The sequence below is a fragment of the Falco punctatus genome (genome assembly GCF_963210335.1).
Source record: "Falco punctatus genome assembly, chromosome: 12".
Taxonomy (NCBI): domain Eukaryota; kingdom Metazoa; phylum Chordata; class Aves; order Falconiformes; family Falconidae; genus Falco; species Falco punctatus.
This window is the reverse complement of record NC_137592.1, coordinates 15,046,739-15,064,919: the sequence shown is the minus strand read 5'-3', so window position 1 is coordinate 15,064,919 and position 18,181 is coordinate 15,046,739. Positions and strand designations below refer to the sequence as shown.

Genomic DNA, 18,181 nt, shown 5'->3' with positions numbered 1-18,181 from the left:
GCAACAAGGTAATCCTCCGATTTATTTGCTCCAAAAGATTCTTAGAGGACTGAGTCACACATGCTGCAGTTAAGAAGTCACCTACTTGCTGTCCCTCCTTTACTCACCCCTGTCACACCCTACATTGTCATGCAGTCCAATTACACTAATTTTATGAGGGCTTTCTTCAGCTACAGAGAAAGACTGGACTGATGAAAGAGATGAGCAAATACCAGATTTGACTCATAATCTGGTCACATTAAAAACAAACTCTTTGAAGCTTAGTTGCAGAGAGTTGAGCTGCAATGAAACAACAGGAATAGGCTTTGAGAAAAAAAAGTTTTCCAGTTTCCAGAACAAAACACTACTTAAGGATGAATATTGCATCCAGGAGATGTTGGTCAATACCACGAGCAGTGCTGATATCTACAGAATAGAAAGGAAGTAAGAATATTATAAAATGGAAGAATAAGACAGTTGATTTCTATGGGAAAGAAACACATAGAAGTTTATTGCCAGCAGAATTCAGAGGAAAAGGAAGACTAATGCCACATGTCCTGAAACATCCCGAGTCTGATTTTAAGAGGTGTAATCCACACACTCCTCTGGAAGGAGTTTTTTATGTCTCCCTCAATTATCAGAGCTCAGTAGACAGCGTGGTAAAGCTTGGTTATAGCGTCAGCTGCCATTCCTCAGCTTGCTTCAACACAGGACATGCTCACAAGCAGTTGGACCACCTTCCAAAGCATTGGAGAAACACCCATTATGAACAGAGCCAGAGCACTCCAGAGGCAGCTCTTCTGATAGCTGAGCTTCTTGTCTGCATTTGGCTTATCCACGTGTAAGAACAAGTCAAGTCTAAACTAAGCATGCTGCCACAAGAGCATGCTCTGGTGTAGGACTGTTCCACAAGCTTCTGCCAAGCACCAGAGACGTTCGCAATGCAAAAGCCTCAGTGCCCACCATCCCTCCCACTTAGAGAGGGATATATATGACAGCACGCGTTTTCCTCCATCTTTTTACTCAGGCTGGCCTTTCAGCACGGCTGTTCTCAGACTGATGTGTCGAGCAGCACCAGAACTGCAGATGTCAGAGGGGTTACCAAAATGTCCTAGTCAGAAATGTAAGTCTAAAAAGAGAGCAAGATCTCAGAGATTGTCCTATGCAGATATGTCCATACGCACCCCCCCTCCTGTTTCCCCTGAAGATGTTTGCTTAACAATTGGCAAGAAACTGCTTCATGGGTAACACAAAGGGGGGCAGGTGAAAAAATCAGTCTGAGCAATGGTAAGAGGCACGAGTGGATGAGAAGACAATATGCCCCAAGCACAGCAAAATTTAGATGGCAAGCTAATTCATGCTCATCGTCCTTTAAGGAAAAAGGAGGTAGCGAAGAATGCAGGACGCCAAAAGAGCCACAAGCTTCTCAGATGTGCTCAAGGAGTTCATAGTCTAACATCTGCAGAAGGCTGTTCCACACAGATCTTGACTCTTTAGCTAGTTCGAAGGCACAACCAGAAATCAGGTTTGCTTTCCTGAACCTCTCCTGTAGTGCAGCAGAGAGAGTGCATAGGAGTGGCAAAAGAGCAAGGAAAAGGGCAGCAGCAAACCACAGCTAAAACTACATCAAGACAAGAAAGCAAGTTTCAAAAATTGTCCTGAAGGCATCAAAGAAGGCACTGAGACTGTGGCAGGGCATGAGTGAGACGAGGCAACAACAGAATAGGAGAATGCAGGTGAGCTCAATGGACAGAATAGCACAAGACAGAAAAATACAGTAATTAGGAAAGCCAGCATAAAACAATTCAGGAGAAAGATGGCGAGAGGCTGAACTAATAGTGAAATGTAATCAATTGCAAGAAAAATAGCAGTCAATACCAGACTGCACTAAGAGGACAATCCATTAACAACCAATTACAGTGAAAGAGCAATAAGATGTCGTCAGTAAAATGACCAGCTGAAGGAATTCTTTTCCATGTGTAAACTACAATTTCCTCTATCCAGTTACCATTTTTTAATTGTTCATTCAATTAAATGAAGCCTGTGTCTATTCCATGCACAGCTGCAGTACTTATGAGACTATTAAGAAGCCACACTTGAACCTGGGGCAGAGGGTTGCTCACAAGGTTTTCACATAAGCATCTGGGAATGAGATTCTTATGCCATCATGTCTGCGCTTAGCAAGCTGCATCGATTCATTCACGTACATCGCAGGGCAGGGGTTACTGCTCATTGCTTTAAGAAGGTAAGACCATAAAGATTAAGGGGAAGGTAACTGGCAGAAATCCACTCGCTCTCCGCAGAGTTCTGTCACACTGCATCCCCAGAACATGGTCTGCAAGGCTTACTGAAGTCCTGATAAAAGCGCAGGGAGTCTCCCTTTGCGTGCGTCCACATTTGTGGCAGTAAGAGTAGAGCTACCTGCTTCCCTTGAGCAGTGAGAGGGGCGGACTTCACACACGTATGCTAACAAACCACAGATGATGCTGTTGCAACTCTGCCTGCAGATTCTCCTCCTACCTGTGAAGATTGGCACGCATTTTATAAGCTCCTTCACGTTGCCACCAAAGGATCACTGGAATGCAGCAGATCACAGACCAGTGTGGTTGCAATTGACAAATGCAAGTTTCCAATACTGAACAAAAAGAGGCATCAAAGAACAGCATTCTGCCACCAGCAGCAAGCCTGTATTCTCCTATCGTAAGTTCAAGTTTGCTGCATTTTGTTTTAAACTATGACATTTGAAGGGGCTACCTCCCATTTGGCAAGCTAGAGATGCCTAGATACTTTTTACTCTATCCCTCTTCTGATGGGAAGCATTGAATGCAAGCATTAAACTTGGTCTTTTCTTGTTTAGCTAGGCTAGGAAGATCTGATTAAAAGAGTTCCTGCCCGATGTCTTAATTCAGCTTCACAAGAAAACAACATTGTAGGGCTTAAATAGAAAGTCACTTATCTAATGAGCAGAGAACTTTTTTCCAAGGCAAAGACATATCTGCTATTGTGTAAACCTACTTTTGTCAAGACATAAACTAATACAACTGGTGTGTTGTGCCAAGGAAACTTGAGCAGACAGCCTTGGCGGCAGTACATACACTGGTTTACCACAGAGGAAGACATGCAGAAGTTTTTAATGAAAGAAGCCGAACACAAAGATAATAGCTTTCTGTTCACTACAGCATTGCAGAAGGAAACAATCAGTTTTGCAAAGGACTTCTCCAAGTTGTAAAGTAACAAAGGCCCCATGATTTCAGAGATAACAACTCCTCCTGGTTTGTCCTCTCAAGTAACTGGTGATCAATCAGTGCAGCAAATTAAAGCTCAAATCAGTTTGACAGGCTAACAGAAACAGGATATGATACAATACCTTCAAAAATCTGTGTGACAGCTAGCAGACAACTGTTTATGTTTTGCATATCAGGCCCAGTTTCACTAAACTTTATTGCAGCTGTAGAGCTACAACTTCTGGAAGACAGGAGTTTCAGTTTTGCAAAGCTCTGTCACTTCCCTCACTTTATGAGTTTTTCTTCTCGGAGAAGAGAGCTACAAGTGCTTCCACTGCTGGCACAGCCACGGAACATGTCCTTCCATGCCCAGCTCTATCTGCCCACACTTCACCTCAAACACTTTTGTCCAAACTCTTCCAGACTGCTGCCTAGTTTGGTGGTGGGGTACAGGAATGGCACTAGAAATACGGGGAAGGTAGAAAGATTTGACAACTGTTTCACTAATTTAAACTTGCCCAGACCAGACATCAGAGCTTTAAAACAATGCCAAAGGCCAAGTCCTTGTTCTGCTGTGTGAAATACGGTCCCTTCCTTTGGCCCTTGGAGTTCTGATATCCTGGGCTCCTTAATCATGACATGTTTGTTGTTGTCCCGTCCCCCATCCCGTCCCCCCCCCCCCCCCATGTAGGTTTGGGATATTATAACAAGTAAACACATATCTTTTTAGCTTCTATAATCAGATCTGCTGTGTTAGGCCATCTGGCTTTATAGCGCATGTACCATCACCAGCTTTACACAGTTTCCAGAAAATTAGAGTTGTTTCTAAAAACCAACCAAACAAAATCACCAAAAGCCACCACATTATTTATGAATACATAAAGGTTTCAGTAATTTGGGACAATTTGATCTGTATTAATTTAGATTATTGTATTATTAAGCAATTCAAAGTTTTACACCATACTAATATAGTCATCAATTTAAGTGTCCTACAAATATTAAGTTTTTAAGAACCTGGCCAGATTCCTGGGAAAGAAGCCCATTACCTAGAAGCCAGCCAAGAATCCTTTGATAACTACAGCAAGGTGGCACAGCGTCAGACCTTGTCTGTTCACGCTTTCTATACCACCACTAGTACGTGCTGCTAAGACTGGTCTAACACTTTTTGATTTTCAGAGTGCAGGCAACATGAAAACCAGCTCCATGCAAGCTTTTGGGAGCAGAAAATAAGGGGGTGGGTGGGGGTTGTGCAACACAGGGAGAATAACTCAGAACTTCCAGCCAATCTAAGTATGGAGGGATTTTTCCCCAGGTACAAACCCAACTAATCAAGATGCAGTCCAACCTCCCAACCTTGCTTCTGCATGGAGTCACTTGTGTCCAGGTCACTTTTGTATTTGTTTTTCAGCCAAGCTCTACAAACGTTTTCCCACCCTAATCCTTTCTAAAGAACACAAATCTACAGGACAGTGGTAGTCAGGAGCCTTAGCTAAGTTCTCCCAGCATTAGGGCATGCAACAGAAGGCAAGAAGTCACAATAGGCACGGTCTTGCAAGCCTGTGCTGGGACATTCACACAGGAACCCCTGCGCTATCAAGGGCGGAGTACAGCAGATTAATGAAACATTCAAAACCACCCCCTCACACTGCATCTTTTCATCATGGCCAGCACTCTCGGAGACAAAAACCTGATCCTAGACACCCACAGTTAAAGAAGCCGATGCTGCAGAACTAGAAGCCGACGCAGCAGGCTTCAGAACGGTGAGCAAGTAGCGGTAACTATATGCACCCCTAACAACTGCAAGCTAAGAAATCATGCTGACCGTTGGTTTGGGAAAGAGATTAGCACCTGTATCCAAATAAACGCGAATAACACCATAGTAATTGAGAGTGCCAATTATATACCCACACCAAAATACCCATATGCTCTAACTAATGTTGATATTGATGTACTTTCTATTTCCATACAAGAGCACTTCAGAAATAAGAGCTGAGGAGAGCAAAAGATCTGTAACCTTTTCACTGAATTCAACTGTTTGTACTTCCACCCGGGAGCCTGTATTACTCACATTTTAGCCTGTGGAACAGAAGCACTGGGGTAGTTTGAAGAATAGAACCCCCGATTAAGAACCGTGGCTCTTCACTAGCATTAAAATGGCTTTCTTCACGATTATTTTATCAAACCTTTGAACATAAGTACTACATAGAAAACTGGAATCTGAAATCCAAATCCAAGAGAGAACCCGATGGTAGGGAACCAGGGTCCAGCTGTGTGTCAGCTCTGTCAGCAGCAGGACGTTACTGCTCAAGGCCAAGCAGGGAAAGGACACGGGCTTGTCATTAGTAATAAGATTCTGCAATGCAGCCGCGTGCTACCAGCTCTTGGTCATTTTACTACCCTCAATGCAGTAGGGAAGATCTAGACACTTACTAAGTAATTTCTAGTCACCCTGCATTTAAGTTGATGGCAAGTAAGCAGCACCACCTCAAATAAAAACTCTGGACTTAGATTTTTATTCCTTCAATGTACATTCTCAGCTTTATCCTCTCCCTTTCTCACTTGTTTGAGGGGCTGGGGGAGAGAGTGGGAAGGTCAAAGCAAAACAACAGTCACAGCACCAATAAAATACTTCTTCCCCCAACACTGCATCAAATCATTCTACCTGCCTTTCACACCTGTCTCGCCCATTTAAACCAGAAGACCTTGCAGCTAATTGTGGTCACCTAGATTTTACCATCCACTACTGCCTAAGCAGTGCTATTTTCAGTTTATTTTGAATATTATCTTTAAAACTATTCTGACCTGAGAAAAGACTCCCGACAGCAGAAGTCCCGTGCTTTTGTGTACTTAGGACTGAGCAGAGCATTTTGTACATTTTCTGAGCGTACAAGCACAATCGCTGCTCCAGACAAGTTGTCAGATAAGACCCTCTAGTGTCAGAGAAGGCTATAAAAGCACTCATTTTACTGCAAGACTGAAGTCAAAGGGTGACCATAGTGCTGAGACCCAAGAAGCCTTTCTTCTCACCTCCCCCAGTTCTGTCTCCAGCTAGAGACCCCTTTGCTAGGAAAGGTACTTGGCTTTGATCCTCCACCCCTGGCTGCCCCATCACTAGCTGGGCTCAGTGGTACAAGCTCAAGACGCTCAGTGCCTCATCCTGTCACGTAGCAGCTGCCTCCATGGATGGAGGCTCCCCAGCCTCTCTAGAGCCCCATTTCAGCACCTGATCATCTTCACAGCAAAGAGATTTTCCTGGCTGGCATCCTCCCTGATGCAGCTTGTGCCTGTTGCTTCTTTAAGGGCCCAATGTTCATAGCAAAGAAAACAAAACCACCCGACCCCCCCAGAAGCCAATACCTCAGAAAACCCTACAGCTGGAGACCTAGTTGGGAACTAAACAGGTGACCTTAGCGCTGCTCCGTGTCAGCCTGTCACCTCAAAAACTTTCGGCAGCTGAAGAGAAACCTCACAGACGGTCAGGCTGGCCCGCCACCAGCTTCACCGTCCCCTCCCCGCCCTCCGCAGACCTCGGCTCGGAGCAGCCCTTCTCCTGCCACCTCCGGCGCTGCAGCCTCCATCCCCGCCCGCTCCCTCGGTCGCTCTCTGTCCCCAGCCCCACCAATCCGCACCCAGCCGCCGCCGCGCATCGCCCCTTCCGTCTCCCGCTCCCCCCGCTCCGCGCGGACAGTTCGTTACACGCCGCTTCCCCGGCCCGGCGCCCCGCCGCACCCACGGGCCCCGCGACGGAGGGACCCCCGGCCCCTGCCCGGCGCTGGGGGCAGGCAGCGCTGCGCGACCGCCTGCCGCGGTCCCCGCTCGGGGGCAGTCACGGCGAGCCCCCCCCTCGCTTCTTCCGCGCCCCCCCCCCCCGGCTCCCCCCGCGCCCCTCTGGCGCTACGGACGAGCGCGGGGCTCCCGCGGGGGGCCGGGGGCGCGACCCCCGACGGCAGCGCTCCCGCGAAGCCCCAGCTCGCCCCCGCACCCCGGCGCGGGCGCACGCGGTGTCCCCCCGCCCCAGCCCGGCGGCCACGTCCCGCCGCGAGTGCCGGCCGGCGCGCGCACCCGGTGGCAGCCTCGGCGCGTCCCCCGGGCGCCACGAGCCGCGTCCCGTTCCGCGGCGCGCAGACACCGCGGGCGCGGAGCTGCCCCGGCCGGGCAGGGACGGGGGCAGGCGGAGCCCTAGCGGCTCAGCGCGGCCGCGCAGGCCGGGCGCACGGCGCGGCACTCACCCGCCCGGCCGGGAGGGACCCTCCCGCGGCCGCCAGCAGCAGCAGCGCGAAGCCCAGCGGCGCCGCCGGCGCGGAGAAGGGCATGTCCGGGGCGGCCCCCCATGCGCGGGGCCCGGCCAGGCTGCGGCTCCCGCTGCCCGCGGAGGCTCCGCGGCGGGGGACGGCGGCGGGGGAGCGGGCGCCACGGGGGCTCCGGCGGCCGCTTTTGTAGCGGCGGCGGAGGCGGGGACGGGGCCGGGGCCGGCCCAGGTGCGGTGCGGTGCGGGGACGGGGTCGCCCCGCGGCGCGCAGCCCGGGCGCTGGTGCCGTCAGCGCGGCGGCTGCCTCGGGAGGGGAAGGGAAAAAACAAAACACCAAAAAGCCGAGAAAGCGCCTCTGAGATCCCGTCCCCGCCTTTTTAACTCCTTTTTAAAAATTATTCTACTCTGTCCAGGCTCGGGCGTCTTGGTGGCCTTCATGCTGTTCGTGACGTCCACATTTGATTAGTTTTTAATAACAGTAAATGCAATTACTCATGTATAACGTGAATTTGCAGAGCTGCATGTCAGGTCTGAGCTGGGTTTCCAAGTTGAAGTCGGGGCACAGGTCAGCCCTAGCATGATGTGTGAATTTGGAGGGTTTAGAATTCTTCTCTGCCTGGGAAAAGGCGACTAAATCTGCCTTGCACTAGATTTGTGTCATTGTCCTTATTCTCTTTGCACTGACTAGTAAAACTAAGCCTTCCCTAAATCATGTGTAATTGGTGAGATTATACACCAGAATCTGGAAGAAGAAAGCGTACAGATCCTAACAGATTATAGAAGAAACGTTCAAAATTGAACTGGGGATAAGATTTCATATGAAATCTTATCCCCAGTATTGGTCTGTTAAATGCTGCTGGAATATATATAAAAAAATTGCTTAAATATTAATGATGTGTATTAATTTCAAATACAACACAGCACCAGACTGATGCTTTGAGAAAGTAACTAGTCACAGCATCAATGCTGTGAGATCATAAAATCATTAAATTCCTCAGTACATGAGCTGCCAGGACAGCAGTTACATCTCAACAGCTAACTCCAGGCAGAAGGAATTTGCCGTGGTTATTTAGTTGACTGAAGGCCAAAAAGATATTTCCTTCAAGTTTTCTAAAGTGAGAGAAAAAGATTGAAGGGGTGGGGTGGGGGAATTATTCTCAAAGAGAGAAAGAACATGCGTTTGGGGTTGTTCAAAGAGATGATCCCAAACACCCTGGGTTAGTTGAAACCCCTAATATCTGCCTCAGGTGGTATTTTTTATGTTGCTCGTTGAGATTAATTTTTTTACTATCCCAGTAAAAAAAATTCTCTGTTCCTGTAGAATAATTGTTTGCTACAGATATTACTGAAGACTTGGGGAACAGTGAGAAGGAACGAAGATCTAATTGAAAAAGCATGTTGAGCCACAGCGGTGTCACCAGGAACAATGAAAAGACTCTGTGATGTTTAAAGAAATCAGTGATCCCCTGGATTTAAAAGATTAAATGCACGCCTACTGTTTGCCTCAAAGGGATGAAGATAAAACAGGAAAAAGCCTGCCTATTTTACCTGAACCTGTATTTGTGTGTGCTAGGACAAATTACACATAGATATAAGAAACATCAGTAAAAAACCTGCATTTCTCTTACCTGCAGTTATCATGCGTCCTTGAAGGAAGCAACCAGAGAGCACCTGCAATACCAGACTTCTGAGAAATGTGACCAGGAAGACTAACAGGTGGCTGCTGTTTGACGTGGTTTGACTCAGCTGAGAGGCTCCTGTCCATGGTTACACCTCACAGAAATGTTTTACTTGAAGCCCAACACCTGATCCCATTTGGAAGTGCCTATGGGTCGGCCTTACCTCCTGGCACCTGAAGACCATGCATGCTACATCTGCTTTCAAACCAACAAAACCACCGGGCAACCGAGCAAAATATCTTCCAGCTCCCTTCGGGCCAGGCAACAGAAACCTTTAAATAAATGGAAAGAAACATTTTCTACCTGGATAGCACCACCAGCATCAGCGGGGTGCACCTACTTCACATGTAAATCTCTACTGCTTGCTGTTGTTTCCAGGTGTATTAATTACATTTTTTAGTCAGGACTTCTGCTCCGAAGATGACTCCCAGCACCTGTGTGCCAGCCGTCAACTGCTTTCACTAGTGTTATCTACATGAATTTTTTGGAGAGGAAAAAAAAAAAGTATCAGAGTAAACTGAACAGGTATATTTTCATTGTGCCCATTAATAAGCTATTAGAAAACTGAACAAATACTGTTGTCTTAAATCACTGTAATGAAAGGGAGGTTATTTTTCTAGAGATGGAAAGGTATTTGTCCTATAAATCCAAGTCTTTTGGGGGGGAAATACCACTGAAAGTAGTTTGTAAAACCTGGGTCTGCTGCATTTTTTGTAATATTTATTCATGGTTCTATTAATACTAAAATTTAACCTGATCTTTTATCAGTGTTAGTGGATGAAAAGAACAGTTTGAAAATAACCAAGTGAAGCACTAAAAGTAAAACTATCCAAATTTGAAAGGACCTGGGGTCCTTTCAGTTTGAAAAAAATACAGTGCAATGAGTTGAGGAAGCTTTGTTCAGCTTAAGGATTTTGTTTGCTGTGGCAAACACCTCTTTCTGTAGCCGAATGACTGCAAATGCTATTTAAAATGCAGGAATCTATAGCTTCTTTCTTGTTCCTTTACCTCTAGGCTGGACCAAACCTCTCAGATGTATAAAGGAGAAGCTACCTTGCAGTTACACTGCATCACAGAGATTATTATACTCCTATGACTGTTGAGCATTATAAATGCAATTTACTATATTTTGAGGGCAAAGGTGCATTTTGGAAAAGCTCAGTGTCTCTTTTAATAACCTCCCCTGACAATCCTTTTCTGTGGGAACAGCATAACCAGTGGCTTACCACGGGACGTTCCTGTGGGTGAGAGACAAAGCCTTCGCAAGAGTTCGGGCTTTCTGCTACCTGAAAACGATAACCACTAGCCTCGTATATGCAGCAAGTAACATCCCTGATTTGTCTCTGAAACTTTCTAAAGAGAAAAATCTGTTTCATGGAGAAATTGCATGTTTCTGCTATGACATTTGCTGAGTAACAGACATTTTCCTAAGTTGTCTTAGGCAGTATCCTAAAGAATGTTATCAGTTGTCAGTGCAAGTTACACACATCATGCCGCTCCATGACCAGTGATTATTCATTTTTTTATAAAATGAATTTTATAAATTTTATAAACATAGTCCTTTATAATAAGCTTGTTTATGGGATAGAGACAAACCTTGGAAACTGCAGTGCAAAGAGATCTAAACTCTTAGTGAAATTTTATTTGTTTCTACCTTGTGTATGTGAAGCTGTAGGGTACAGGGCTGCTGAGATTTGAAGAATGACGTGTTGTACCTAAACTCGGGATTTATATGAAAAATGGAGGGAGTCACTGCCCTGTACAGTGGCTGTGTAAGAATTGCCTGTGTGCCTGACAGGCACCTGGCTATTTACACTTGTGTTTTGAAACGGCAGTGTGCTGCAGCAGTGAATACGCTTTGGCTCATTTTTTTCATTACAAAGCCAAGAGGAGCTGTCAGTAAAGATCTTTCCAAGCTCAGTAAAGGCTAAAGTGTCTGAGCCGAGGACCAGCACCTACAATGTTATTCAAATAAATCACTTAAAAGATTTGAAATATGCATTTAGGAAAGGAGGCAGAAGAATTTTAGTGTTGAATCATTGAATGTGGATGGTGTCCATAGAATTCTAATTCATATAAGTACTACTGAACTGAAATAAAAGTTCATCTAAGCAGAATCCTTCCATAGGCCTTCTGGAGATAAGAAAAAAGGACAAAAAAGGTAGCTCTGAGCAGTATTATGCAAATGAGACTTACAGACACATAAGCTACAACTGTGATTGCAAGCACATTGGTGTTTAGAAGAGAGATCTTGTCTGGAGCTGCATATACTGAAATATCTTTGGAAAAACTAAATTGTCTGACTTGCACCTTGAAACCTGGACTTTGGGAAGTGGGTCATTTATGCATCTTAGTAATACTCATAATGATCTTACAGTATTTTGTATGAGAACATGGCTACAGCAAATGGTTATACGACAGATCAACATACAAAATTTTTAAATGTGTTGTGCATTAGGAAGCAGGAGAATTTCTTCTGATAACTGGCCATAGTACACATTTGCGCATTAAATCTCATTATTTTTAGCTAAGTGCTTATAACTGATAATTGTCCTGTTTCTCAAGTTACCTGCCTACATGCAGGAGAACGTGCTCAGTGTAAGAAATGTCTCATGGTAGCTGCGCAGTGCTGGAGTGCAGGTTGAAATCACCCAGTACTGTAGATGCAGACTTGGAATTAATGAGCATAAGTTGCTGCTAGTTGTAGTTCCAGATGTAAGGGCCTGGCTGTATGTAAATATACAAAAAGAATGACTAGTACTTGAGCAAAATGGACAGCTCCATTTTTCAGCTGTCATATGGTACAGCTTGTATACTTTGGGCTATGCGTTTCTTGATGACAACAAATAAATGAGTGCAAAGATTTGGGGTTTTTTGGTTTTTGTTTGGGGGTTTTGTCTGTTTCATTTTTTTGGGGGTGTCTTGGTGGGGGTTTTGTTTTGTTTTGTGTTTGGTTTTTTTTTTTTTTTTTAACTAAAGTTTTGTAAACTACTTAATGAACTGAAATAGCTGTTTGTGATTTTTGAGGTCTAGCTGTCTCATGGAACTTATTCTATGTAATGATTCTATGGAGGGAATGGTTTAGATAGGTTTTTTTAATTTCAATACAGAGCTTACTTTCTCTGTCTTATAAAGAAGAAATTGCTTTAAATCTTTTCCATAAAATACTGTTGAATGGTTCATATGGCCCTGTGTTTAGTGATTTGTGAATGTGACCCAGAAATTCCTATATTTAAAAGTCTTAGAAGTATAGAAATGTAATGGTTATTTGCGGCCAAGTAATATAATAGGAAACAACTTTTTTTTTATTACAGCTTGAATTTCTTACAACAATCCCTGACTCCTAATTAAATTTCCTAAATAAAAATCCCCTGTTCAAGAATGTTTTGTTAAGAATTGCATTTTGGACTATAGAAGTCTGCTATGATGAACAAAATTAAAAGATGCCAGCACTGAGGAAACGATGGTAAGAAGCAGACAGTAAAGCATTCAGTTTTTCTCCTCGTTTTTCACAAGGAGAAAGTAGGAAGCTATGAATCACAGAACAAAGAAAGGAAAGAGTGATGTCAAATTATTCTTTATAAAGCAAAATTGACAGAAATCTCTCTTCTGTAGTGGTAGCTTTTTCTGTGAGGAAATCTCCATTGAATACCTTCTCACCAAGGGAAACCTTGATACAGAAAAGGAAAGCTGCCTTGTACGGTTTGATATACATCTCATCCAATGATCATAATGCTGGACTTTTTCAAAGAGGCACAGATTATTTCTGTCTGCTCTGCTGCCAGGTGCCTAGTAGGTAGGACCTGAATTCCCTCAGTAAAAGGCTTCCCAAATGCTGAGACAAGCATTTAGTATCTTGTCTGCAGCATTTGGTGGGTTTTTGAGAAAAACAGACTTTGAAGAGCAGCAGGATGTGTCTCTTGAGAAAGAGGTGATATTTTATAGTCTAGAATTTTGTATCAAAAATATCCCCTGGATGAATCAATGAGATGGGGAACCTGTTTCATGGGTTTCCCATGTGCTATGACTGAAGAGAGAGAGAAGGGTACTGTTTGGATTAAATTCTCTAGACTATAAATATGCAGGTTAAATCCTTCCCATTTACATGGCCAGCCATTTACATTACAGTAATTTTACTTTTTTTGTGCTCGTGCCCAGTGAGAAGATCACAAACTGTTAATTCCAGTGTCTTTTGAGGCCATAGCTTTTTGCATCATAAACATCCCCCCAGAAAGAGGGTGACCCTAACCATTGTTCATTTCCACGACCATACAGCAGCCTGATCATAAATCATCTGAAGCTGCAAGAATGAAGGGCAGTTGTCTGTTTAATGCAGTTCTCTCAATTACAGTGTCTGTAAGGCAAATAATCATTCTGCCTTTGAGTGTCTGTTCACAGAAATCCCGCTTTCATGATTAGCCAGCAGACTCTGAGAAATTAATATTAAGAGTTTTAATTAGCTAACCTCTTGAACAACCACTTCACTAATCTGAATGTCAAATATAAACCTTGGTGGGAGGAATTACTGGTTAGTGAATATATGCAGGAAGCTGCAGGCAGTTTATCTGTTAAGATGTGCTGCCAAGATCGCTTTGGAAAAATGAAGTGCAAGGTGAGTTGGAGGAGTCAACCTGTTGATATTGTAAGACATTAGAAGTTGCAGATCCACAAGGAAAGTCCTGAAGTTGGGGCAGGGGTGATAAGAAAGGCAAGGGGTCAGAGAGGACCTTCTTTAACATCATATGTATCATTAGATAGATAGATAGGTCATAGAAAGAATAAAAGGTAGCGTTTTCCTAATACCCAGAGAGTGGAATCACATTTCCCTGGAGCTGAATGATGCTTGGGGAGAAAAATACTGCTAACTGTATGTTAAATAAGGTAAATATTGGAACTGACATTGAGGATAAATTTTGGCTGAGATCTCAGTATTTATGAAAAATGATGAAATAATTTTGTTAAAGATTGAACCTCATCTGAATGCTGTGAAGAATATCTTGATTAATAATAAAGAATATAAAAATATAAGGCAAACGATAGGTCTATCATCAAGATAATAAGTTGAAGTCCCCAAAAATGGACTTTCTAACTAGCAGAACACAACCACCAATCCTTTTAGACATTTGGGAGAGTGAAGACAGTGGAAATTCAATAAGTCAGGTCTTGCATTCTGGATATCCATTACTAGTCATGTAACTAATACCTTAGATGAGTCATTCCTTCATTAAGTAGTCGATGCAGTAAGTCAGAGACTTAGATATCCCTAACAACCTTGCTTAGCATATATTTATATGTAAGAAATGAGAAATTGTAATGGAAATAAAGAGGCATAAAAATAAGTCGTGCATGTTAGCCATTGTTTATTTCCCCATCCTAATCTCTGCTAGATAAGAATCATGGGTTATTTCTAATTCCAAAGTCTGGTTTTGGATTTGACCTTTATTGTGAACTGTTGCTAAGTTAAAAAAAAGTAAGGATTCCTGAATTTCTAAAAGTTAATCTATGAAGGTTTCTCTAATGCTCTGAAGGCAGTATTAATCACTGGAAAAGGCATCTCTTGGCTTTTATACCACTAGACTTGCCTCAGGAATACCCTGCTTGTATGGTGCAGATACAGGTGCCGCATCTTACAATGTTCAGTTTAGTATGTGTGATATCTGCCCAGAGCATAAATAATACTGGCAGCTTCTGAAAAAAATCTGATCAAGACACTTGTCACAGCTTTGCAATTACACTCAAATGTTAAAAAATCAGCAGAAACATCAATATACTTAAAACTGCAGCTTGTATATACCGCACATTTGATTTTCAGTCAACAGAATTATACTTATATGCTGCTGCCAAATGTTCTTCCAGAGCATCAAAAAATAATGAATTAAATATTAAGAATAGATATGGACTGTGAATGAAATTACTGAACAAGAAAACTGTAGGCCTTTCCATAAAATATAAATATTCTGAATCTCTGCTGAACACTTTTTAGTTATAACCAACCAGAATCTAGAGGCAGAACAGAGAGTGTGGAGGAAGAAAATTGTTTCATGGCATTAACAAATCTTTTAATTTAAAGTTTAGCTGAAATATTACTTTCTTGGAACAAGCCCGTTCCAGTCAGTAGTTTTGTGAGATATAGCAGCCTGACCAGAAAACAAATCTCAGCTGCCACCATTTGCAAGTTTTTTTCCATGGTTTTTATAAACTCTACCCATTGTTATATAAAAGCTCATCATACAGCCATGCTCCGGACTTCTCATGAATCATCAGCTAAGAAACACTTCTGTGACAAGTGAGTATCTTTTGGCATACCAGCAGATCAATGAAGCTCCATTAATGTGCCCAGTCTAAAGCAGCAGGAAAGAATATGCCTTCCCTTGCCTCACCTGCTTGAAGTTACCTCCGAAAATCAGAGGAAATGGGTAGGAAAATTCTTCCTGGTGACAGTTCCACCAAGTGAGGAAAGAATAATACAGACTATGGATGCACCCTCTCAGCTAATTCTGGACATGTTCTTTATATTCTCAAACACAGATCTTCATGAGCTAGACCCTTGCTTTCACAGAGACTGCTTAAATGTCCAATTTCAAGTATTTGTCTTTTTTTGACCATCTGTTAAATATTTGTGGTTTGCTGACATTTGTCAATTCAAGCACCACAATACCATTGCAGAACTTGAACGGCAGTATCTCAAACTTGAAAAAAACCTGTTAGAGTTAATTTAGGAATTTGAATGCTTGTTACAATATCCTGGATGTACAGAGCATTCCTAGGAGTGAAAGGTATTCAATTGAGGTCTTGAATTTCTGTAGATTATGTCAGCTGGGAGGAATGACTTGTGGTGATTCAAGTAATTAACTGCACCTCATTAGATGTTTGAAAAGCTGCCTATAAGCAAATTAATTGCAGGAATACTATCCCACATATGGCTCAGACAGAGAAATACTTTGTGAATATTCTTAAAGCACACAGAAACAAAAAAGGGACCTTCTGAATAGATAGTAGATTGTTGCTGTTACAAAACATGGATTATTTCCATAAACTAACTGCAAAACTATATGGAAATTAACATTCATTGTAACCTGGAAGTAATGAACTAACACATGGTATTGAGGAAACAGAACAAACCCATAGACAGGCTCAGAGAAGATGGGAAATAGTGACTAGACTGTGATAAACAGAAGAAAGAGATGCTCTCAAGAATCTGTTGCAATGTGTGTTGAGATATAGCAATAATAGTTCAGCTCAACAGTATACTATTCATCTCTATTCTTGATATCATACAGAACAGAGAGTAAAATCGTCTTCATTGCAAGTTATGTAACTCAGCACATTACTGATTTGCACCTTCCCTGGTATTTTCCCATAAAGACTTTCAATTGTAAATGGAGCAATGGACATCATCCACCTGTGGAGGCATTCACAGGGTTACACATTGTTTCCCCATTGTAGTGTAGAGTGCATATCTTCCTTAGTATTACATGCATGGAATTAGTTTGAGACTAATTACGACTACAAAAATTAACGGATGTTCATCAGGTTTCTCACAGAATAGTGCTGTGATAGCCACTCCAAGGATTCCAGCCTATATTTTAGATTTAAGACGAGATGTAGGAGAATAATTGTACTTGCATGTAATCTGGCCCTCTATTTTAATTACAAAAGCATCTGTATTAAGTAGTTAGCACCGTACTTCTGTAGCTATGCTCCCACACAACAAAACTGGACAAAGAACGTACTGGTCTCTGCCAGATATTCTAGACACAAACATTCCTAATGTAGTTTTTCTTAATCTATATAGTCTAACAGGAACAAGTGCACCCTGAGAAACCACAAGAAAAAATATGAATCAAATATACTTTTCTGTTTTAACTAGAAAGTTTCCTGCAGAATCAAAGGAAATCATGAATAATCCAGGAATATTTTAAAACTTGTATCTAGAGATTTTGTTATATTCTATATTCTGTTGTCATTGTATGTCACTGGAACACAAGCTAAAAGCTGTATATGAGAAACAATGTGAAAAAGCTAAGGTTTTTAAGTTTTAACAACATTTTATTTTACATTAATTGAATTATTAAACCAAATAATACTTTCTAAAGTAATATAAAGGAAACATCAATGACTACAATCAGTGAACTTATTCTGAAAACTTTACTTTAAAGCTATCACCAAATAGCCAATACAAACTGAATTTACTTGAAGCAGAGAAAAAAACTTGTTAAGCCAAGACTGAAATGAAAGTTCTAGTATAATAAGCAATGGGCACAAAATAGAAAGCAGTAGAAGAATTATGCATGTAATTGGTTACATGTGCCATATATTCTGTTTCTGTTATGGTAAGAAAAAAAAATTATTTTATGTCACACAGGAGAGCGACTCCTCTCAATACCCAGTGGTCTGGAGACACTACCGTCCTTAAATACATCACTGTAATATAGTTTAGATCTGTCCTCTTGGGCTTCTTGTAAAGAGGACAAGCATAAAGCTTGGGATCCTCAGGACTGGTTTTATTAACTGCAAATATATGCACCACAGGTAGCTGGACGAACAGAATCTTTGGTGTAGATTCAATGAGTCTTCTATTTCGTCTGTCCCAGCCGGCACCTTCCAAGTATAGCCCATAGACATATACTCCTTCCTGTGTGGAAAGGAAGCAGATATATCACACAAAATAAAGCATCTGTTTTGTAAAATGACTGATTGACTTAACCATTAAAAGGAATATATTTTTTACAGTAAAAAATATCTGACATTGAATCCTTTCAAACTATTCAATTTAAAAATATAATATCATCCTTTTTCAGAGGATAATGCTACTGAAATGGATGGCACTAAAAGTTTTTTAATAAAGCCCAAACACTACAAAATTTGATCTAACGTTTACTGTAAATTCCAAAAATAAAGCGGTGGTACAATGAAATGGTTCTTTTAATAAAATAATTTTGTAACTGCAGAAAAAAAGATTAAAATGTTCATAATTACTGTTATCTTCTATGCTGAGCAAAAACAATGTCGTGAAGAAAATATTAACTTTTTTCCTCTAGCAATCCAAA

General features: G+C 42.2%; 2 protein-coding genes across 2 annotated transcripts in view; both read right to left on the bottom strand.

Moving 5' to 3' along the window:
* Positions 1 to 8,266, bottom strand: part of GLP1R (glucagon like peptide 1 receptor) — a 91,052-nt gene extending 82,786 nt beyond the window's left edge. The window contains exon 1 of the mRNA XM_080407910.1: positions 7,433 to 8,266. Coding sequence (XP_080264036.1) covers positions 7,433 to 7,516 — 84 coding nt within the window. The 5' untranslated portion in view covers positions 7,517 to 8,266. The remainder of the gene's footprint in view (positions 1 to 7,432) is intronic.
* A 28-nt stretch (positions 8,267 to 8,294) lies between these two features.
* Positions 8,295 to 18,181, bottom strand: part of DNAH8 (dynein axonemal heavy chain 8) — a 146,280-nt gene continuing 136,393 nt past the window's right edge. Inside the window, exon 90 of the mRNA XM_080408689.1 lies at positions 8,295 to 17,766. Coding sequence (XP_080264815.1) covers positions 17,479 to 17,766 — 288 coding nt within the window. The 3' untranslated portion in view covers positions 8,295 to 17,478. The remainder of the gene's footprint in view (positions 17,767 to 18,181) is intronic.